The sequence below is a fragment of the Ammodytes marinus genome, assembly GCF_949987685.1.
Source record: "Ammodytes marinus genome assembly, chromosome: 1".
Lineage (NCBI taxonomy): Eukaryota > Metazoa > Chordata > Actinopteri > Uranoscopiformes > Ammodytidae > Ammodytes > Ammodytes marinus.
Genome location: NC_137230.1, coordinates 37006166 through 37030923, shown reverse-complemented (window position 1 = coordinate 37030923; position 24758 = coordinate 37006166). Strand labels below are relative to the sequence as shown.

At 39.8% G+C, this 24758-nt stretch overlaps 1 protein-coding gene across 1 annotated transcript; it reads right to left on the bottom strand.

Annotated features, from left to right (window-relative positions):
- Positions 1–4869: 4869 nt before the first annotated feature.
- Positions 4870–24439, bottom strand: LOC307263340 (scavenger receptor cysteine-rich domain-containing protein DMBT1-like; the record flags this gene model as incomplete). The annotated part of the gene is made up of 9 exons (XM_080044474.1): positions 4870–4898; positions 6010–6354; positions 11367–11711; positions 13726–14094; positions 16110–16478; positions 18494–18805; positions 20853–21019; positions 21944–22088; positions 24133–24439. Coding segments are annotated over 9 exons (2388 nt in total), but the record flags the coding sequence as incomplete, so codon positions are not given.
- Positions 24440–24758: the final 319 nt, after the last annotated feature.

Below are 24758 nucleotides of genomic sequence, written 5' to 3'. Positions count from 1 at the left end.
CTCTCTCTCTTGAATAGGGGCCGCAGACAGTTTGTCAGACGACCCCCAAACACTGAATTCAAGCCACGGTACACTTTGAAGACAGTGAAGCATGGTGGCACAGACATCATGTTATGGGGATGTTTCTCATGCTATGGTGTCGGGTCTATTTATCGCATACCATGGATCATGGATCAGTTTGGATACATTAGAATACTTGAAGAGGTCATGTTGCCTTATGCTGAAGAGGAAATGCCCTTGAAATGGGTGTTCCAACAAGTCAACGACCCCAAACACACCAGTAAGCGAACAAGATCTTGGTTCCAGACCAACAAGATTAACGTTATGGAGTGGCCAGCCCAATCCCTGGACCTTAATCCAATAGAAAACCTATGTGGTGACATCAAAAATGCTGTTTTTGAGGCAAAACCAAGAAATGCAGAGGAATTGTGGAATGTGGTCCAATCGTCCTGGGCTGAAACACCTGTTCACAGGTGCCATAAGTTGGTCGACTCCATGCAACACAGATGTGAAGCAGTTCTCAGAAACAGAGGTTATACAACTAAATATTAGTTCAGTGATTCATAGGAAAGCTAAATCTTCATGCATTTTTCAGTTGATACAGTAAATGTTTGAGTTGTAAAGGAAAATGCAGACTGCTATTTTTTTGAACAGTCTAATATTCCTTTTTCTTCACTTTCTGAAAAGATGAAGAAACATTTGACAAAAGTTTCTTCATATTTGGATTTGGACTAGCGTGTTTGGAAATAAAAGCTATGATACAGATTTTGATCTTGCCTCACTTTTTTAAACACACTGCTATTATTTTGAACACAGCTGTACATCTGTAGTTATGGCAAAGCTACAAACTGAGGTGATTAGTGTTTTCTTCCAATATAAAATAAGATAGGCTACTAATAAATTCAGTATAGCCCTGGCTCAATAAGCAACTAGTTCTGAGTGATACTGTGCTGTTTGGACAGGAAACAAACACCAGCAGAGGCAACTTACTTCTTGTCTGTATACACATTACACTGGAGATATATACTGCTGCTTGTACCACCACTGCTTACAGTCAGACAGGTAGCAGGTAGCAGCCTGAAGCTATTAAAAATAATACTCTTTACAGTTTCCAACACAACAGTAAGTTTCACCATTTGTTTTTCACACAGGGACCTTCATTGCAGAGGGGTATACTACGAAACAAACTCAACAGAGCCCGGCTCTCTTTTTTTGATCTGGTTCAACATTACATAAACCCTCGCTCAGAGCTAACCGGTATCACGAAGGAAGTTATCAACCTCTTATGTTGAACGAGGGTTTCGGCTTCAGGCTCTGTGCGCGTCCCCATGAGAGGGGGCGTTTGGCCGTCATTTGACTCTGCATCCGCACAAAATGGACTGATCTTGTGCCGCTAACTTTACACAAACGGACTGATTGTGAGCAGCTGAGTAAAACAAAAGTGTGTCGCCAACTTCATTCAAGAGGAAGAGTTTGTCAGTCTGAATTATTACAGCAGAAATCAGAGAGCCGAAAAAAGGAGAGTGGAATGCTGCCAGCATGGAAATGATTTATTTATCTTGCCGATCGTTCTCGCAGTGCGTAACGTCGTCTTCTGCTCCTCAAAACCCTAAAGACACAAACAGAGAAACATTTATCGATCAGAACATAAAGACCAAGGCTGCGTTCCAACCCCCATACTTTCTGCTATTTAGGTTGTCCCGATTCTTGTGGCCAGATTTAGGATGGTTAGAAATACCCTGATGTCTACTAGATCCGGACGAGATTTTTAGTGTTAAAAATCAGCATCCTATTTGGACGATTCTGATCAACAATCCAGTGCGCACCGTAAGTGATGTCACATCAATGGAGCCCCAGTATGAAAACAAACGGGGATGAGACGGATATAAAAGCAAGAGGCAAGATCAAGGCGCCATGTTATGATGAAATAAACAAGTAAACGTATGTCCCACTTGTAGCATAAAGAGTATGAGATTTGGAACGCAGGGCTTGTTTCAATGAAGAACAGATTTGTTTTTATTAACGGGAAATACTCACAGCTGATTGGTCCGACAGCAGCAGCAAGCTGATCGGAGGAGGCCCTATACGCCAGTTCTGAAAACAGACAAGAAGTTTTTGTTTCAAATTTTTTTTTATTGAAAGCATTTGTGCATATCTCTTGACATCTATACGCAATTTTTTTTACAAACATAATATAACAGGGAAAGAAGAGGGGAAAAAAACACAAAAAAATTAAACTATCCATCTGCTCACCCCTTAACCTTTCCATCGAGGTCCACATGTGATTTTTATGTTTATGTTCAAATTATTTATTGATCAAGAAACAAAATAAAAGGTGAGACCCCCTGTGTGTGTGTGTGTGTGTGTAAAAATTAGATCAAACCCCTGGTTCACAAATGAACTTTCCAACTTATTTTCTGAGAGAGATAAAGCCAGGGGCCTCATTTATCAACAGTGCGTAGAAAAGGTTCTAAATTCACTCTTACGAATGAAATTTAGTATGTGCTTAAGTACAAAAAAATCGGTATTTATCAAACGTGCGCTGGCCTATCGTACGCACACCAGTAAGTCATCAATCTTGATAAATCCCACATGTTCTTAAGTGTCATGCTCGTTCACGCTCAGCCCATTTGCATTCAGAAACGCCTCCAATTAACCATATATGGTCACAACACATCCCTTTATCAACCATCTGAATGTGTTTTACCCCTCTCCGCCACAATGGTAAAGAGCCGAGGGTAACGAAAAGAAACTTCTCCAACACATAAATGGAAACCCTTGTAAACGAGGTTGAATCGAAGCAAAACATATTTTGTTGGCGCACTTAGTGCAGGCATTAAAACAAAAGAAAGCTTGCTGCATGGGAAAATGTGATATTTTCGAGCAAGTTGTAAGGCAACGGCATTGTTTGCCGCGATCTGACAACTTTACGTGCAGTCATTCATAAACTCTTTCAATAAAAAAGAGATGAAGATAAGCTCCTAACAACAATAGAGTTAGCCTACTAAGTGAAATGAGTGATTGGCGAGTCTGGCGAGTCACCGCGGCTCGTCCAGCTCACAGCTGAGTGCTGAGACGCACAGAGAGCATCGGAGGGATCCTCCGCTTCAAAACATGTAAACGTGACACATTTAATGAATAATCAATTAGAGTTTACCTAAAAATAAGTGTGCCATATAACTATTTATTGCATTTAGGATGTTAGCTCATTTGGACGCTGTTTTGACCATCTGTTTTCATTGATGTATTGGCGATTTTATATCTACTTCAGTTTCATTACTGAGTCGTGATCAGTGTTCTTAAAGAAACTTAGATTATAAAACAAGAGGTCCAAAACACAGATGATGATTAAACAAACAAATGTATGACTTTATATTACCCTAGAAATGCACGGGTGGATTTGACGCGTGGCGATTATAGATATAAAGAGAACGCTGGCGGTTCTAGTGTTAATGCAGACGTTGAAACTCTTAAATGCTTTGCTTTGTGCTTGTAATATCGCTATTCTACCACTAGATTATGTTCGTAAGCATGGTCAGAGTTGTGCTTACATTTACACACATTCATAAGTCTAAGTACATTTTGGTAAATGCCATACTTTGCGTGGCAATGTTCTTACGCCCTACTTACGCACAGATTTGTGCGTAAGTACGGTTGATAAATGAGGCCCCTGGTCTCTAGCTAGACGCTCTGGAGAAAATTCAAATTGGACTGTTTTTAGACAACACAGAAATAGATGCACAACAATGGTTGGGAAAGCCAAATCTGACTATTATCTTGATTTAATCTCCAACTGCTATTCAAACCCTACTATTTAGGAAGTTTACCCCCTTGATTTATTTTATGTTTGCTACAAATCGGAGTAAAGATGGGCTACTTGTGAAGAAATATTAGCTTTTTGTTGGACACAAATACAACCATTCTGTAAGATATCAAATTAGTGCTGTGATACTTTCTCAGGTCATATGTGATGAAAACCAACTGCACTGTGCTTACTGTAGGGGAGAACGAGCTAATGTGAGACACCCCCTGTAGCTAGGTAACGGAACACATGTTTGGTCATGTGAGCATTATGTTTTCAAGCCCCTCCCATTTCCCCTTGGCCATGAGGGAGAGGACGTCATTGTGCTGTTGTAAGCATGTTTTTTTCAAAACAACATTTTTTTTTGCATGTAAAAGTAAATTTTCTGGCTGTCAACTTAATCAACTGTTGTGCCAAAGCAAATTTATTAAGGTAAAAAAAACTTAGATCATACATGTTGATGAACTACCAACATATGAAACCATGTGATGATGCTTACTTAACCCATAAGAACCCGCACCCAGTTCTACTTATAGGAAAAATATGAGGGATGGAACACAAGACTAAGTAGACCACATAGAACACATTTCTGATGTTTTCTCATTTTTTTTTTTTTTTTTTGGAAATTTTAATTTTTTTTTTATCCAAAATATTATCCAAACTTTTTTTTTTTGAACCCTAATATTACAATGTGTTGTCATTAATTTTTGTTTAGATTTGTTCAAATGTACTTTGAATTTAGCAAAAGAACATATATTAATTCAAAATAAATGAAAAACCATAATTAATTGATTAGCTTATTACCATTTTTGTTATTGTGACAAATACGTCACTCCAATTTTTTTTTACTATTTTGAGGCTAACGGCCCGATGTGACGTATACGTCACAGCGATATTTACCTAACTTGTTCTATATAAAGTTGTTAATGAAATATGGTCAGACTGGGTTAAATGTAATACAGGACACCCTATTAAAGCATTAGAAGTGTTAAATGGGTTTTAACTTACCTTTAGTAACAAAAAACAAGCTTTTGAAATTTGCTAATTTCTCTAATTGTGTGCAGCTGTCACTCTGCAATCTTTGGGAAGTCACTTCCTGACACAGTCACATGGCTGTCACATGACAACCACACCAGGATGTTGAGTATATGTCACTAAGGGACTTAATGAGTAAAAATCTAGTATAAACCTGTATGAGGAAAATGTTTGGACATTCAAAGTGTGTGTAACACGGATGTCACCGTGGGTCCTTATGGGTTAAGATTAGCCTGATTTGCTAAGAGAGGTAGTTTTTTTCTCAAATTGTGGGGTAAAGTGAGACAAATGCTGTGGGGTAAAGTGAGACAGTGTCTGTGCCCTCTTTTAATGAATCCATTATAGTTAAGGTAGCAAGGAGACTAGTTTGAATAGAGACAATGCGGTCCGGAGGTGGGGGTTGAAGGGGTGTCAGCAAGGGCATGGTTTGGCAGGTATGCATGTGGGGGACAGGAGAGTGACCTTTAATATCAATGGACTCTAAGTAATATGTCTTTATTCAATGCATGATCCCAATAAAACAAATGCAGAAAAATAGTATTAAAATACTCAAAAGATGGAAAATGACAGGTGGGTCTAGTGCTGTGTTCTGAGTCCCAGGCTGCTCTAGCTGTTTCTGATTGCCTTTGCTCTGACCCCCAGACACTAGCTGGCTCTAAGGGTCCTGTGTTCTGACCCCCAGAATGTGTTTTAATCTAACTGGTTCAATCTGTCATTTGAATGTTAATTAAAACATTAGGAATTATATGTTGTATTTGATCAGAGTTACTTTCAAGTTTTTAGTGAAGAAAAACGTGATTGATTGACAAAACCCCGTGATTCTGTTACTAGTCCGACATTAGTTCTGGAAAATGTGGTTTTCAAGCTAGCTGTCGGGACACTAACTGTTACAAAATGTGTTGTTATGGTAGTTCCAGAGTGGAAAAAGTAAGTGGATCAGTTTACCCCCTTTATTTCTCTGGTCTAACTCAGTTTACCCCTAAGCTGGGGTAAAGTGAGACACAAGAAAACTTTTTCTTAAACAATCATATTTTCACCTCCCTTCATCCTGAATAATTTCTGATAATTTACATTGATAGGAAAAATCCTGAATGCATGGGAAAAGTGTACATTTGACTGATAAATAATTTTAGCTCACTTCACCCCACTCTCCCCTATGTATAGACATTTACCTTCACAAGTAACACCAGCGTCTTCATTATGTCCACAGTTGTGTGTGCCTAGTCCCCGATGTGCACAGTCTGTTAGCGATGACTCAGTTCCTGAACACTGGAGATCATCTAGCCAGATTGGTCCACTTCCCCGTCCGAAATGTGCACTTCCTGGAGCTGACCGAGCCCTGCCACAGCCAACCTGTCGACAGACCACTTCAGCATCAATCAGCCCCCAGGCGTCGTCACACACTGTCCCCCACTGGCCGTTATGGAAGACTTCCACTCTGCCAGAGCAGCTACTGCTGGAGCCGACCAGCCTCACTGGAGAACCTGGTGGTAATGGAGCAGGTGTGGTTGTAGAAACTGATGAGTCAATTAATGTTTGAAGTCAAAGTAAAATCTCTTTCAACCGACATTGCAACAGCAGGTTCTGATTTCACCAGCAATAAGCAAAATGATCAATTTCCTCAGTTTGACAGTACTTAAGGGATAGTTCATTCTTGAAGTAGGGTTGAATGGAGTACTTAGACACAGTTAGTATGTTACCTTATGGAGATGGTGATCAGCACAGTCATTATAAAGAGTTTAGGGGGGCGGTTACTGTAGCAAAAGTCAGCATTGTACTGTTGCAGAGGGGGCCAGAAGAAAAACGTTGTTTCACAACATGTATAAATGCTAACCTAAAACCTAAATTTCTGTTCAATTGCTATTCAATTTGGTGAAAATACTTTTTCCTACAATGCTGACTTCTGCTACAGCAACATCTCTTCAATTTCCACAAGTTAACACATTTATTATGCCGAAGTATCCCATACAACCACTTCAAAACATCCTGAATATCCCTTTAAACTGTTAATACTTAGGCTTCATTTTCACTTGGTTTAAAAAAATGGTCTCAACAAAAAGTAATGCCTTAAATGTATATTTTCTTATCACACTGGAAGAAGATACCTATTATGTTTGGTACAAATTGGAGTAAAGATAGGCTACTTGGGATGACAATGTAGCTTTTTGTTGGACACAAATACAACCATTCTATAAGATATCAAATTAGTGCTGTGATACTTTCCCAGGTCATATGTGATGAAAACCAACTGCACTGTGCTTACTGTAGGGGAGAACGAGCTAATGTGAGATATCGGGTAATGTGAGACACCCCCTGCATCTAACGGAACACATGTATGGTCATGTGAGCGTTATGTTTTCAAGCCCCTCCCATTTCCCCTTGGCCATGAGGGAGAGGACGTCATTCTGCTATTGTAAGCATGTTTTTTTCAAAACAACATTTTTTTTTGCATGTACAGGGTTCGTACAGCTTTTTAAGTGTAAAATTCAAGCACTTTTCCAGCACTTTCAAGATAAAATGTGAACCTTTTCAAGGAACCCGAAGCTTTAAATAGACTCTATATATACATATACATGACAAATAATCCTCCCTGTTTACCTTCATTTCTATTTGTCTGTTGCTCTTTTGCAGAAATGACAATTTACATGGCAAGGGAACAATCCTCTATGAATGATAAACAAACACAATAACTTTTAGTTAATTCATTCTTTACTTTCAAATTTAGCAAACATGAATTAAACATGTACATTTGATGTACTTCACGTGCAAACAATGCAAAGTTATAACAAATGTAAATTAGCTTGCACATTAGGCAAACATTTAAACAATATGTAATTGAATTCAAGTGCAAATAATGCCAATTTACCAAAAATAGATCAAATACATTCACATTCTGCACTATATCTAAATAGTTCACAACAAAATAAATTCCATGGGCAAAGGAATAAGTGCAATTGGAAATCATTTTCGGTCCAAACACTAATTAAACAGTCTGTTAACAATGAACATACTGTAAAGACACAATAGCACCTTTCTTTACAGTTATAACACATGTACATTCACTTGCACATTAATCAAACATGTAAATAAATAAATAAATAAAAAAACAGCCTGCTCTGAAGGAATTGTGCAGTATGTGTAAACCACAGCTTCCAACATCCACCATGTTCTTTCCTGTTTGATCTTTAATGTTTTGTTGTAACAGTCTCAAAAGCTTTAAGTTCACATTGGGCCCATCCATTGAAAGCTGCATGAGGTTGTGGAACCCAATTTCTGAACAAACAGTATCCAGTTTTTCGTACATTTGTACCGCAGTGTGATGACCCATGAAAACCGAACTTAGATATCTTGTTTTAACATGGTTATCTTGCCAGAATCGCACGTGCACATCAAGCTGGCTTTTCCTCATTTCCCTGTTCAAGCTTTCATCAAAGAGAAGCACATATCGATCTTTCTTGACTTATTCTTTCATCAGGGACAGGAAATGAGGAGCTATCCCAAACGTGGAAAGATATGCTGCTTTCTTCTCCCCACAAGCAAACTGTTTTGCAACCTCACTGTCAGGAAACATGGTTTTGAAAACCGCTCCAATGTTCTCACATGACTTGTAGGAATAATGGCTGGTTATCATTTTTGTTGTCCAACAAATCTCTGCCATCAGAGCTGGGTTTGTGCTAATGAAAGGTCTCTTGGTGTTTGCTGAGGTGTCCTTTTCACAACTGGCTGTTGCTGTAGTAGCTTGGGTTGCACCGTTTGATGTTGAAGTTGAGCAGGTCACGTCTCCACTGCTAGATGCAGTATGTGGCTGTTGGAAATAAGCCCCCAGGGAAGGACCGGACCTATGCTTTAAATGGTCTTGATGTTTCCTGCCTGAGAAAAAGGAAAAACAAATCAAATGTTATTGAGAGAAGCAAATTCAAGAGTATGGCCCTCAACAGGCCTTTATCAGTTTAGTTCATATGAGCAAAATGACCATCTATCAGGTTAATAACAACATGACTATATGTATACTACTCATAATCAATAGCTCTAGATGTATGCAATACTATATCTATGCCATACTCATAAATCAATAGCTGTAGGCAATACTTGCTAATTAATAACTTATTTCTCTCACACACACAAGTTGAATTTTGGAGCTCATGTTTATTAATGTGTGCAGTCACACACACACACACACACACACACACACACACACACACACACACACACACAGAATAACTAAGGGCAAATACAGCCTTGGCACAGAGTCCCTCTTCTCCCGGCTGAATAATTGTATTTAAAAAAAATTGATTTTTTTAAAACTATTTTTAATAGTAGCTCTTGTACCATAAACTCCTAATAGTGCTAAGTTACAGTTTGTGTATGTCGGTGTGTTGCCAAAAAGTGATCCTCTTCCAAAAAGGGATTCCAGTCAATAAAAAAGGTATTTTAGCCATAATACGTCCATGATTTCTTACGTATACGGGACTAAATGGGCTGTGGTCCAATAAAGCATCGGTACACATAACACGACATAGCGTTAACATGCTGGGACCGTGGACTGAATTCACTTTGCAACGTCTCAGCCAGCAAATACCGTAACTAATGTTACTAGTGTTATCAAATGAAAATGCATCGGGCTGCCTCGGTTATCACCCCGCTAGGTGTAACGTCACGTTAGGATGAAAAAACCCCGAACTAACGTTAGCTCAAAGTACCCCGAGCTAACGTTATCTAGCTAACAACATGACGTTGATGCAATGACTGAATCAGAACTAGCTGACCAGCTAATTGCTAACGGATTTGAGCGTCAATTTAGCAAGCTATTTTTGTATCGACAAGTCAGTAACACACACACACAAACTCGGAATTTAGTGTAACTTACAAAGGAGAACATGAGTGAACAGTCATCTAAAGTGAAATTGTCCGATATGATTGAACGAAAACTTTGTCTCAATTGACTTACCTTTCGCATGACTTGTAAGTGCCGATTCCCCCATTGTATAAATCTCGATATCCTTTTTGCAGACCGAGCAGTATCCTTTCCGGTCATTTGGTCCACGTCGTAGCCCATTTTTGTATTTATCATTTTCAAGCCAGTGTTTATTGAATCGGCAACCTGGCATGGCAGCTTCGGGAGCGATAGGTCCATGTGAGCAGCGACAGCGACTTGGTTAGTTTTGGATAATTGCTGATTGCTGAAGTGATCACCAGGTGAGGCGCGTGCGCACGGAAAGAAAACACGGGGAGCAGACGGCGGAGAAAAAAACATTCGACTTAATTTTTAAAAAATTACAGAATACAATTTTTTTGTAGCCTATTTGTTAAAATACAACACTGGTCAATATAGAGAAAATCAAGCATTTTCCAGCACAGTGTTCAAATTTCAAGCACATTTCAAACCTTGAAAACACTATGGTTAAAATCAAGCATTTTCCCGACTTTCAAGCATCTGTACGAACCCTGATGTAAAAGTAAATTTTCTGGCTGTCAACTTAATCAACTGTTGTGCCAAAGCAAATTGATTCAGGTAAAAAAAACTTAGATCATACATGTTGATGAACTACCAACATATGAAACCATGTGATGATGCTTACTTAAGATTAGCCTGATTTGCTAAGAGAGGTAGTTTTTTTCTCAAATTGTGGGGTAAAGTGAGACAAATGCTGTGGGGTAAAGTGAGACAGTGTCTGTGCCCTCTTTTAATGAATCCATTATAGTTAAGGTAGCAAGGAGACTAGTTTGAATAGAGACAATGCGGTCCGGAGGTGGGGGTTGAAGGGGTGTCAGCAAGGGCATGGTTTGGCAGGTATGCATGTGGGGGACAGGAGAGTGACCTTTAATATCAATGGACTCTAAGTAATATGTCTTTATTCAATGCATGATCCCAATAAAACAAATGCAGAAAAATAGTATTAAAATACTCAAAAGATGGAAAATGACAGGTGGGTCTAGTGCTGTGTTCTGAGTCCCAGGCTGCTCTAGCTGTTTCTGATTGCCTTTGCTCTGACCCCCAGACACTAGCTGGCTCTAAGGGTCCTGTGTTCTGACCCCCAGAATGTGTTTTAATCTAACTGGTTCAATCTGTCATTTGAATGTTAATTAAAACATTAGGAATTATATGTTGTATTTGATCAGAGTTACTTTCAAGTTTTTAGTGAAGAAAAACGTGATTGATTGACAAAACCCTGTGATTCTGTTACTAGTCCGACATTAGTTCTGGAAAATGTGGTTTTCAAGCTAGCTGTCGGGACACTAACTGTTACAAAATGTGTTGTTATGGTAGTTTCAGAGTGGAAAAAGTAAGTGGATCAGTTTACCCCCTTTATTTCTCTGGTCTAACTCAGTTTACCCCTAAGCTGGGGTAAAGTGAGACACAAGAAAACTTTTTCTTAAACAATCATATTTTCACCTCCCTTCATCCTGAATAATTTCTGATAATTTACATTGATAGGAAAAATCCTGAATGCATGGGAAAAGTGTACATTTGACTGATAAATCATTTTAGCTCACTTCACCCCACTCTCCCCTATGTATAGACATTTACCTGCACAAATAACACCAGCGTCTTCAGAGTGTCCACAGTTGTGTCTGCCTAGTCCCGGATGTCTACAGTCTGTTAGCGATGACTCATTTCCTGAACACTGGAGATCATCTAGCCAGATTTGTCCACGTCCCTGTCCAAAATGTGCACTTCCTGGAGCTGACCGAGCCCTGCCACAGCCAAGCTGTCGACAGACCACATCAGCATCTCTCAGCCCCCAGTGGTCGTCACACACTGTCCCCCACGAGCCGTTATGGAAGACTTCCACTCTGCCAGAGCAGCTACTGCTGGAGCCGACCAGCCTCACTCGAGAACCTGGTGGTAATGGAGCAGGTGTGGTTGTAGAAACTGATGAGTCAATTAATGTTTGAAGTCAAAGTAAAATCTCTTTCAACCGACATTGCAACAGCAGGTTCTGATTTCACCAGCAATAAGCAAAATGATCAATTTCCTCAGTTTGACAGTACTTAAGGGATAGTTCATTCTTGAAGTAGGGTTGAATGGAGTACTTAGACACAGTTAGTATGTTACCTTATGGAGATGGTGATCAGCACAGTCATTATAAAGAGTTTAGGGGGGAGGTTACTGTAGCAAAAGTCAGCATTGTACTGTTGCAGAGGGGGCCAGAAGAAAAACGTTGTTTCACAACATGTATAAATGCTAACCTAAAACCTAAATTTCTCTTCAATTGCTATTCAATTTGGTGAAAATACTTTTTCCTACAATGCTGACTTCGCTACAGCAACATCTCTTCAATTTCCACAAGTTAACACATTTACTATGCCGAAGTATCCCATAAAACCACTTCAAAACATCCTGAATATCCCTTTAAAATGTTAATACATAGGCTTCATTTTCACTTGGTTTAAAAAAATGGTCTCAACAAAAAGTAATGCCTTAAATGAATATTTCCTTATCACACTGGAAGAAGATACCTATCATGTTTGGTACAAATTGGAGTAAAGATAGGCTACTTGTGATGACAATGTAGCTTTTTGTTGGACACAAATACAACCATTCTATAAGATATCAAATTAGTGCTTTGATACTTTCCCAGGTCATATGTGATGAAAACCAACTGCACTGTGCTTACTGTAGGGGAGAACGAGCTAATGTGAGATATCGGGTAATGTGAGACACCCCCTGTATCTAACGGAACACATGTATGGTCATGTGAGCGTTATGTTTTCAAGCCCCTCCCATTTCCCCTTGGCCATGAGGGAGAGGACGTCATTCTGCTATTGTAAGCATGTTTTTTTCAAAACAATATTTTTTTTTGCATGTAAAAGTAAATTTTCTGGCTGTCAACTTAATCAACTGTTGTGCCAAAGCAAATTTATTAAGGTAAAAAAAACTTAGATCATACATGTTGATGAACTACCAACATATGAAACCATGTGATGATGCTTACTTAAGATTAGCCTGATTTGCTAAGAGAGGTAGTTTTTTCTCAAATTGTGGGGTAAAGTGAGACAAATGCTGTGGGGTAAAGTGAGACAGTGTCTGTGCCCTCTTTTAATGAATCCATTATAGTTAAGGTAGCAAGGAGACTAGTTTGAATAGAGACAATGCGGTCCGGAGGTGGGGGTTGAAGGGGTGTCAGCAAGGGCATGGTTTGGCAGGTATGCATGTGGGGGACAGGAGAGTGACCTTTAATATCAATGGACTCTAAGTAATATGTCTTTATTTAATGCATGATCCCAATAAAACAAATGCAGAAAAAAATAGTATTAAAATACTTAAAAGATGGAAAATGACAGGTGGGTCTAGTGCTGTGTTCTGAGTCCCAGGCTGCTCTAGCTGTTTCTGATTGCCTTTGCTCTGACCCCCAGACACTAGCTGGCTCTAAGGGTCCTGTGTTCTGACCCCCAGAATGTGTTTTAATCTAACTGGTTCAATCTGTCATTTGAATGTTAATTAAAACATTAGGAATTATATGTTGTATTTGATCAGAGTTACTTTCAAGTTTTTAGTGAAGAAAAACGTGATTGATTGACAAAACCCTGTGATTCTGTTACTAGTCCGACATTAGTTCTGGAAAATGTGGTTTTCAAGCTAGCTGTCGGGACACTAACTGTTACAAAATGTGTTGTTATGGTAGTTCCAGAGTGGAAAAAGTAAGTGGATCAGTTTACCCCCTTTATTTCTCTGGTCTAACTCAGTTTACCCCTAAGCTGGGGTAAAGTGAGACACAAGAAAACTTTTTCTTAAACAATCATATTTTCACCTCCCTTCATCCTGAATAATTTCTGATAATTTACATTGATAGGAAAAATCCTGAATGCATGGGAAAAGTGTACATTTGACTGATAAATAATTTTAGCTCACTTCACCCCACTCTCCCCTATGTATAGACATTTACCTTCACAAGTAACACCAGCGTCTTCATTATGTCCACAGTTGTGTGTGCCTAGTCCCCGATGTGCACAGTCTGTTAGCGATGACTCAGTTCCTGAACACTGGAGATCATCTAGCCAGATTGGTCCACTTCCCCGTCCGAAATGTGCACTTCCTGGAGCTGACCGAGCCCTGCCACAGCCAACCTGTCGACAGACCACTTCAGCATCAATCAGCCCCCAGGCGTCGTCACACACTGTCCCCCACTGGCCGTTATGGAAGACTTCCACTCTGCCAGAGCAGCTACTGCTGGAGCCGACCAGCCTCACTGGAGAACCTGGTGGTGTTGGAGCAGGTGTGGTTGTTGTTGTTGGAGCAGGTGTGGTTGTAGAAACTGATGAGTCAATTAATGTTTGAAGTCAAAGTAAAATCTCTTTCAACCGACATTGCAACAGCAGGTTCTGATTTCACCAGTAATTAGCAAAATGATCAATTTCCTCAGTTTGACATTACTTAAGGGATAGTTCATTCTTGAAGTAGGGTTGAATGGAGTACTTAGACACAGTTAGTATGTTACCTTATGGAGATGGTGATCAGCACAGTCATTATAAAGAGTTTAGGGGGGAGGTTACTGTAGCAGAAGTCAGCATTGTACTGTTGCAGAGGGGGCCAGAAGAAAAACGTTGTTTCACAACATGTATAAATGCTAACCTAAAACCTAAATTTCTGTTCAATTGCTATTCAATTTGGTGAAAATACTTTTTCCTACAATGCTGACTTCTGCTACAGCAACATCTCTTCAATTTCCACAAGTTAACACATTTATTATGCCGAAGTATCCCATACAACCACTTCAAAACATCCTGAATATCCCTTTAAAATGTTAATACTTAGGCTTCATTTTCACTTGGTTTAAAAAAATGGTCTCAACAAAAAGTAATGCCTTAAATGAATATTTCCTTATCACACTGGAAGAAGATACCTATTATGTTTGGTACAAATTGGAGTAAAGATAGGCTACTTGTGATGACAATGTAGCTTTTTGTTGGACACAAATACAACCATTCTGTAAGATATCAAATTAGTGCTTTGATACTTTCTCAGGTCATATGTGATGAAAACCAACTGCACTGTGCTTACTGTAGGGGAGAACGAGCTAATGTGAGATATCGGGTAATGTGAGACACCCCCTGCATCTAACGGAACACATGTATGGTCATGTGAGCGTTATGTTTTCAAGCCCCTCCCATTTCCCCTTGGCCATGAGGGAGAGGACGTCATTGTGCTGTTGTAAGTATGTTTTTTTCAAAACAACATTTTTTTTTGCATGTAAAAGTAAATTTTCTGGCTGTCAACTTAATCAACTGTTGTGCCAAAGCAAATTTATTAAGGTAAAAAAAACTTAGATCATACATGTTGATGAACTACCAACATATGAAACCATGTGATGATGCTTACTTAAGATTAGCCTGATTTGCTAAGAGAGGTAGTTTTTTTTCTCAAATTGTGGGGTAAAGTGAGACAAATGCTGTGGGGTAAAGTGAGACAGTGTCTGTGCCCTCTTTTAATGAATCCATTATAGTTAAGGTAGCAAGGAGACTAGTTTGAATAGAGACAATGCGGTCCGGAGGTGGGGGTTGAAGGGGTGTCAGCAAGGGCATGGTTTGGCAGGTATGCATGTGGGGGACAGGAGAGTGACCTTTAATATCAATGGACTCTAAGTAATATGTCTTTATTCAATGCATGATCCCAATAAAACAAATGCAGAAAAATAGTATTAAAATACTCAAAAGATGGAAAATGACAGGTGGGTCTAGTGCTGTGTTCTGAGTCCCAGGCTGCTCTAGCTGTTTCTGATTGCCTTTGCTCTGACCCCCAGACACTAGCTGGCTCTAAGGGTCCTGTGTTCTGACCCCCAGAATGTGTTTTAATCTAACTGGTTCAATCTGTCATTTGAATGTTAATTAAAACATTAGGAATTATATGTTGTATTTGATCAGAGTTACTTTCAAGTTTTTAGTGAAGAAAAACGTGATTGATTGACAAAACCCCGTGATTCTGTTACTAGTCCGACATTAGTTCTGGAAAATGTGGTTTTCAAGCTAGCTGTCGGGACACTAACTGTTACAAAATGTGTTGTTATGGTAGTTCCAGAGTGGAAAAAGTAAGTGGATCAGTTTACCCCCTTTATTTCTCTGGTCTAACTCAGTTTACCCCTAAGCTGGGGTAAAGTGAGACACAAGAAAACTTTTTCTTAAACAATCATATTTTCACCTCCCTTCATCCTGAATAATTTCTGATAATTTACATTGATAGGAAAAATCCTGAATGCATGGGAAAAGTGTACATTTGACTGATAAATAATTTTAGCTCACTTCACCCCACTCTCCCCTATGTATAGACATTTACCTTCACAAGTAACACCAGCGTCTTCATTATGTCCACAGTTGTGTGTGCCTAGTCCCCGATGTGCACAGTCTGTTAGCGATGACTCAGTTCCTGAACACTGGAGATCATCTAGCCAGATTGGTCCACTTCCCCGTCCGAAATGTGCACTTCCTGGAGCTGACCGAGCCCTGCCACAGCCAACCTGTCGACAGACCACTTCAGCATCAATCAGCCCCCAGGCGTCGTCACACACTGTCCCCCACTGGCCGTTATGGAAGACTTCCACTCTGCCAGAGCAGCTACTGCTGGAGCCGACCAGCCTCACTGGAGAACCTGGTGGTGTTGGAGCAGGTGTGGTTGTTGTTGTTGGAGCAGGTGTGGTTGTAGAAACTGATGAGTCAATTAATGTTTGAAGTCAAAGTAAAATCTCTTTCAACCGACATTGCAACAGCAGGTTCTGATTTCACCAGTAATTAGCAAAATGATCAATTTCCTCAGTTTGACATTACTTAAGGGATAGTTCATTCTTGAAGTAGGGTTGAATGGAGTACTTAGACACAGTTAGTATGTTACCTTATGGAGATGGTGATCAGCACAGTCATTATAAAGAGTTTAGGGGGGAGGTTACTGTAGCAGAAGTCAGCATTGTACTGTTGCAGAGGGGGCCAGAAGAAAAACGTTGTTTCACAACATGTATAAATGCTAACCTAAAACCTAAATTTCTGTTCAATTGCTATTCAATTTGGTGAAAATACTTTTTCCTACAATGCTGACTTCTGCTACAGCAACATCTCTTCAATTTCCACAAGTTAACACATTTATTATGCCGAAGTATCCCATACAACCACTTCAAAACATCCTGAATATCCCTTTAAAATGTTAATACTTAGGCTTCATTTTCACTTGGTTTAAAAAAATGGTCTCAACAAAAAGTAATGCCTTAAATGAATATTTCCTTATCACACTGGAAGAAGATACCTATTATGTTTGGTACAAATTGGAGTAAAGATAGGCTACTTGTGATGACAATGTAGCTTTTTGTTGGACACAAATACAACCATTCTGTAAGATATCAAATTAGTGCTTTGATACTTTCTCAGGTCATATGTGATGAAAACCAACTGCACTGTGCTTACTGTAGGGGAGAACGAGCTAATGTGAGATATCGGGTAATGTGAGACACCCCCTGCATCTAACGGAACACATGTATGGTCATGTGAGCGTTATGTTTTCAAGCCCCTCCCATTTCCCCTTGGCCATGAGGGAGAGGACGTCATTGTGCTGTTGTAAGTATGTTTTTTTCAAAACAACATTTTTTTTTGCATGTAAAAGTAAATTTTCTGGCTGTCAACTTAATCAACTGTTGTGCCAAAGCAAATTTATTAAGGTAAAAAAAACTTAGATCATACATGTTGATGAACTACCAACATATGAAACCATGTGATGATGCTTACTTAAGATTAGCCTGATTTGCTAAGAGAGGTAGTTTTTTTTCTCAAATTGTGGGGTAAAGTGAGACAAATGCTGTGGGGTAAAGTGAGACAGTGTCTGTGCCCTCTTTTAATGAATCCATTATAGTTAAGGTAGCAAGGAGACTAGTTTGAATAGAGACAATGCGGTCCGGAGGTGGGGGTTGAAGGGGTGTCAGCAAGGGCATGGTTTGGCAGGTATGCATGTGGGGGACAGGAGAGTGACCTTTAATATCAATGGACTCTAAGTAATATGTCTTTATTCAATGCATGATCCCAATAAAACAAATGCAGAAAAATAGTATTAAAATACTCAAAAGATGGAAAATGACAGGTGGGTCTAGTGCTGTGTTCTGAGTCCCAGGCTGCTCTAGCTGTTTCTGATTGCCTTTGCTCTGACCCCCAGACACTAGCTGGCTCTAAGGGTCCTGTGTTCTGACCCCCAGAATGTGTTTTAATCTAACTGGTTCAATCTGTCATTTGAATGTTAATTAAAACATTAGGAATTATATGTTGTATTTGATCAGAGTTACTTTCAAGTTTTTAGTGAAGAAAAACGTGATTGATTGACAAAACCCCGTGATTCTGTTACTAGTCCGACATTAGTTCTGGAAAATGTGGTTTTCAAGCTAGCTGTCGGGACACTAACTGTTACAAAATGTGTTGTTATGGTAGTTTCAGAGTGGAAAAAGTAAGTGGATCAGTTTACCCCCTTTATTTCTCTGGTCTAACTCAGCTTACCCCTAAGCTGGGGTAAAGTGAGACACAAGAAAACTTTTTCTTAAACAATCATATTTTCACCTCCCTTCATCCTGAATAATTTCCGATAATTTACATTGATAGGAAAAATCCTGAATGAATGGGAAAAGTGTACATTTGACTGATAAATAATTTTAGCTCACTTCACCCCACTCTCCCCTATGTATAGACATTTACCTTCACAAATAACACCAGCGTCTTCATGATGTCCACAGTTGTGTGTGCCTAGTTCCAGATGTGCACAGTCTGTTAGCGATGACTCTCTTCCTGAACACTGGAGATCAACTATCCAGATTGGTCCACTTCCCCGTCCGAAATGTGCACTTCCTGGAGCTGACCGAGCCCTGCCACAGCCAATCTGTCGACAGACCACTTCAGCATCACTCAGCCCCCAGCTGTCGTCACACACTGTCCCCCACTGGCCGTTATGGAAGACTTCCACTCTGCCAGAGCATCTACTGTTGGAGCCGACCAGCCTCACTCGAGAACCTGGTGGTAATGGAGCAGGTGTGGTTGTAGAAACTGATGAGTCAATTAATGTTTGAAGTCAAAGTAAAATCTCTTTCAACCGACATTGCAACAGCAGGTTCTGATTTCACCAGCAATAAGCAAAATGATCAATTTCCTCAGTTTGACAGTACTTAAGGGATAGTTCATTCTTGAAGTAGGGTTGAATGGAGTACTTAGACACAGTTAGTATGTTACCTTATGGAGATGGTGATCAGCACAGTCATTATAAAGAGTTTAGGGGGGCGGTTACTGTAGCAAAAGTCAGCATTGTACTGTTGCAGAGGGGGCCAGAAGAAAAACGTTGTTTCACAACATGTATAAATGCTAACCTAAAACCTAAATTTCTGTTCAATTGCTATTCAATTTGTTGAAAATACTTTTTCCTACAATGCTGACTTCTGCTACAGCAACATCTCTTCAATTTCCACAAGTTAACACATTTATTATGCCGAAGTATCCCATACAACCACTTCAAAACATCCTGAATATCCCTTTAAACTGTTAATACTTAGGCTTCATTTTCACTTGGTTTAAAAAAATGGTCTCAACAAAAAGTAATGCCTTAAATGTATATTTTCTTATCACACTGGAAGAAGATACCTATTATGTTTGGTACAAATTGGAGTAAAGATAGGCTACTTGGGATGACAATGTAGCTTTTTGTTGGACACAAATACAACCATTCTATAAGATATCAAATTAGTGCTGTGATACTTTCCCAGGTCATATGTGATGAAAACCAACTGCACTGTGCTTACTGTAGGGGAGAACGAGCTAATGTGAGATATCGGGTAATGTGAGACACCCCCTGCATCTAACGGAACACATGTATGGTCATGTGAGCGTTATGTTTTCAAGCCCCTCCCATTTCCCCTTGGCCATGAGGGAGAGGACGTCATTCTGCTATTGTAAGCATGTTTTTTTCAAAACAACATTTTTTTTTGCATGTAAAAGTAAATTTTCTGGCTGTCAACTTAATCAACTGTTGTGCCAAAGCAAATTGATTCAGGTAAAAAAAACTTAGATCATACATGTTGATGAACTACCAACATATGAAACCATGTGATGATGCTTACTTAAGATTAGCCTGATTTGCTAAGAGAGGTAGTTTTTTTCTCAAATTGTGGGGTAAAGTGAGACAAATGCTGTGGGGTAAAGTGAGACAGTGTCTGTGCCCTCTTTTAATGAATCCATTATAGTTAAGGTAGCAAGGAGACTAGTTTGAATAGAGACAATGCGGTCCGGAGGTGGGGGTTGAAGGGGTGTCAGCAAGGGCATGGTTTGGCAGGTATGCATGTGGGGGACAGGAGAGTGACCTTTAATATCAATGGACTCTAAGTAATATGTCTTTATTCAATGCATGATCCCAATAAAACAAATGCAGAAAAATAGTATTAAAATACTCAAAAGATGGAAAATGACAGGTGGGTCTAGTGCTGTGTTCTGAGTCCCAGGCTGCTCTAGCTGTTTCTGATTGCCTTTGCTCTGACCCCCAGACACTAGCTGGCTCTAAGGGTCCTGTGTTCTGACCCCCAGAATGTGTTTTAATCTAACTGGTTCAATCTGTCATTTGAATGTTAATTAAAACATTAGGAATTATATGTTGTATTTGATCAGAGTTACTTTCAAGTTTTTAGTGAAGAAAAACGTGATTGATTGACAAAACCCTGTGATTCTGTTACTAGTCCGACATTAGTTCTGGAAAATGTGGTTTTCAAGCTAGCTGTCGGGACACTAACTGTTACAAAATGTGTTGTTATGGTAGTTTCAGAGTGGAAAAAGTAAGTGGATCAGTTTACCCCCTTTATTTCTCTGGTCTAACTCAGTTTACCCCTAAGCTGGGGTAAAGTGAGACACAAGAAAACTTTTTCTTAAACAATCATATTTTCACCTCCCTTCATCCTGAATAATTTCTGATAATTTACATTGATAGGAAAAATCCTGAATGCATGGGAAAAGTGTACATTTGACTGATAAATCATTTTAGCTCACTTCACCCCACTCTCCCCTATGTATAGACATTTACCTGCACAAATAACACCAGCGTCTTCAGAGTGTCCACAGTTGTGTCTGCCTAGTCCCGGATGTCTACAGTCTGTTAGCGATGACTCATTTCCTGAACACTGGAGATCATCTAGCCAGATTTGTCCACGTCCCCGTCCAAAATGTGCTCTTTGTGGAGCTGACAGAGCCCTGCCACCAGGGCCGCCTTTATGCACGGGCTTACCTGGGCTGAAGCCCCAGGGCCTACGAAGATTAGGGGCCTCTCAAAAAAAAAAAAAAAAAAAAAAATTTTTTTTTTTTTTTTTTTTTTTCTGTCTCAATATAGGCCCCTGATCTAAGAAGGCCCCGAATATTGTCATTTAAAACAATAAATTATTGACTGGCTCATGATAGGCCCCTAATCTTCGTAGGGGGGCGGGCGTACGGAGAACAGGGGCCTATCATGAACCAGTAAAGAAAAAGGGGAAAAAAATCACATTATTTTTTGGCCTATGAAGATCAACGGGCCTATCATTCACCAGTAAATTTTTGTTATTTTTGTTTAAATAACATTGTTCGGGGCAACGCAGATTAAGGGCCTATATTGAGTTGAGCCATTAAAAGCAAAACGAAGAATTCAAAGAGAGACGTAGCTTTGGGATAAGGGATTATTTAAAAAAAATTGGAATGCTGAATGACTGGGTTTTTTAAACCTTTGTATTTTTGTTTCTGCTTTTTGGTATTTCTGTGTCTCCAAATTATTCCAGAAAATAGCTCACATAGGACACAGTTGATTTAGCCTTAGTTTTCTTCTCAAAGTGCACCAGATTGATGCATTTTACTTTAAAAAGGTTCAAATTTTTCTTCCGGGGGGGCATGCCCCCGGACCCCCCTAAAAGATCCTGGGACCCCACCGCTGTCTCCTCAATAACTTGTGTGTTTGGTTATTAAAAGTCATTAGACCAGGAGGGGGTTATTTACATGTTACCTTAAGTGATTTTGTATTTCATCAATAGAGATATTGTGGTGTAGACAAACATGGCTTTAACACATCTGTATTGTAAGACCGCCGCCCGGGGGGGCCTACGAAACCTCTCAGCCCCAGGGCCTAGTGGCAGGTAAAGGCAGCCCTGCCTGCCACAGCCAAGCTGTCGACAGACCACATCAGCATCTCTCAGCCCCCAGTGGTCGTCACACACTGTCCCCCACGAGCCGTTATGGAAGACTTCCACTCTGCCAGAGCAGCTACTGCTGGAGCCGACCAGCCTCACTCGAGAACCTGGTGGTAATGGAGCAGGTGTGGTTGTAGAAACTGATGAGTCAATTAATGTTTGAAGTCAAAGTAAAATCTCTTTCAACCGACATTGCAACAGCAGGTTCTGATTTCACCAGCAATAAGCAAAATGATCAATTTCCTCAGTTTGACAGTACTTAAGGGATAGTTCATTCTTGAAGTAGGGTTGAATGGAGTACTTAGACACAGTTAGTATGTTACCTTATGGAGATGGTGATCAGCACAGTCATTATAAAGAGTTTAGGGGGGAGGTTACTGTAGCAAAAGTCAGCATTGTACTGTTGCAGAGGGGGCCAGAAGAAAAACGTTGTTTCACATGTATAAATGCTAACCTAAAACCTAAATTTCTCTTCAATTGCTATTCAATTTGGTGAAAATACTTTTTCCTACAATGCTGACTTCGCTACAGCAACATCTCTTCAATTTCCACAAGTTAACACATTTACTATGCCGAAGTATCCCATAAAACCACTTCAAAACATCCTGAATATCCCTTTAAAATGTTAATACTTAGGCTTCATTTTCACTTGGTTTAAAAAAATGGTCTCAACAAAAAGTAATGCCTTAAATGAATATTTCCTTATCACACTGGAAGAAGATACCTATCATGTTTGGTACAAATTGGAGTAAAGATAGGCTACTTGTGATGACAATGTAGCTTTTTGTTGGACACAAATACAACCATTCTATAAGATATCAAATTAGTGCTTTGATACTTTCCCAGGTCATATGTGATGAAAACCAACTGCACTGTGCTTACTGTAGGGGAGAACGAGCTAATGTGAGATATCGGGTAATGTGAGACACCCCCTGTATCTAACGGAACACATGTATGGTCATGTGAGCGTTATGTTTTCAAGCCCCTCCCATTTCCCCTTGGCCATGAGGGAGAGGACGTCATTCTGCTATTGTAAGCATGTTTTTTTCAAAACAATATTTTTTTTTGCATGTAAAAGTAAATTTTCTGGCTGTCAACTTAATCAACTGTTGTGCCAAAGCAAATTTATTAAGGTAAAAAAAACTTAGATCATACATGTTGATGAACTACCAACATATGAAACCATGTGATGATGCTTACTTAAGATTAGCCTGATTTGCTAAGAGAGGTAGTTTTTTCTCAAATTGTGGGGTAAAGTGAGACAAATGCTGTGGGGTAAAGTGAGACAGTGTCTGTGCCCTCTTTTAATGAATCCATTATAGTTAAGGTAGCAAGGAGACTAGTTTGAATAGAGACAATGCGGTCCGGAGGTGGGGGTTGAAGGGGTGTCAGCAAGGGCATGGTTTGGCAGGTATGCATGTGGGGGACAGGAGAGTGACCTTTAATATCAATGGACTCTAAGTAATATGTCTTTATTTAATGCATGATCCCAATAAAACAAATGCAGAAAAAAATAGTATTAAAATACTTAAAAGATGGAAAATGACAGGTGGGTCTAGTGCTGTGTTCTGAGTCCCAGGCTGCTCTAGCTGTTTCTGATTGCCTTTGCTCTGACCCCCAGACACTAGCTGGCTCTAAGGGTCCTGTGTTCTGACCCCCAGAATGTGTTTTAATCTAACTGGTTCAATCTGTCATTTGAATGTTAATTAAAACATTAGGAATTATATGTTGTATTTGATCAGAGTTACTTTCAAGTTTTTAGTGAAGAAAAACGTGATTGATTGACAAAACCCTGTGATTCTGTTACTAGTCCGACATTAGTTCTGGAAAATGTGGTTTTCAAGCTAGCTGTCGGGACACTAACTGTTACAAAATGTGTTGTTATGGTAGTTTCAGAGTGGAAAAAGTAAGTGGATCAGTTTACCCCCTTTATTTCTCTGGTCTAACTCAGTTTACCCCTAAGCTGGGGTAAAGTGAGACACAAGAAAACTTTTTCTTAAACAATCATATTTTCACCTCCCTTCATCCTGAATAATTTCTGATAATTTACATTGATAGGAAAAATCCTGAATGAATGGGAAAAGTGTACATTTGACTGATAAATCATTTTAGCTCACTTCACCCCACTCTCCCCTATGTATAGACATTTACCTTCACAAGTAACACCAGCGTCTTCATTATGTCCACAGTTGTGTGTGCCTAGTCCCAGATGTGCACAGTCTGTTAGTGATGACTCATTTCCTGAACACTGAAGATCATCTAGCCAGATTTGTCCACTTCCCCGTCCAAAATGTGCACTTCTTGGAGCTGACCGAGCCCTGCCACAGCCAATCTGTCGACAGACCACTTCAGCATCAATCAGCCCCCAGCCGTCGTCACACACTGTCCCCCACTGGCCGTTATGGAAGACTTCCACTCTGCCAGAGCAGCTACTGCTGGAGTTGATCAGCCTCACTGGAGAATTTGGTGGTGTTGGAGCAGGTGGTGTTGTTGGTGTTGGAGCAGGTGTGGTTGTTGTTGTTGGAGCAGGTGTGGTTGTTGTTGTTGTTGGAGCAGGTGTGGTTGTTGTTGTTGTTGTTGTTGGAGCAGGTGTGGTTGTTGTTGTTGTTGGAGCAGGTGTGGTTGTTGTTGTTGGAGCAGGTGTGGTTGTAGAAACTGATGAGTCAAGTAATGTTTGAAGTCAAAGTAAAATCTCTTTCAACCGACATTGCAACAGCAGGTTCTGATTTCACCAGCAATAAGCAAAATGATCAATTTCCTCAGTTTGACAGTACTTA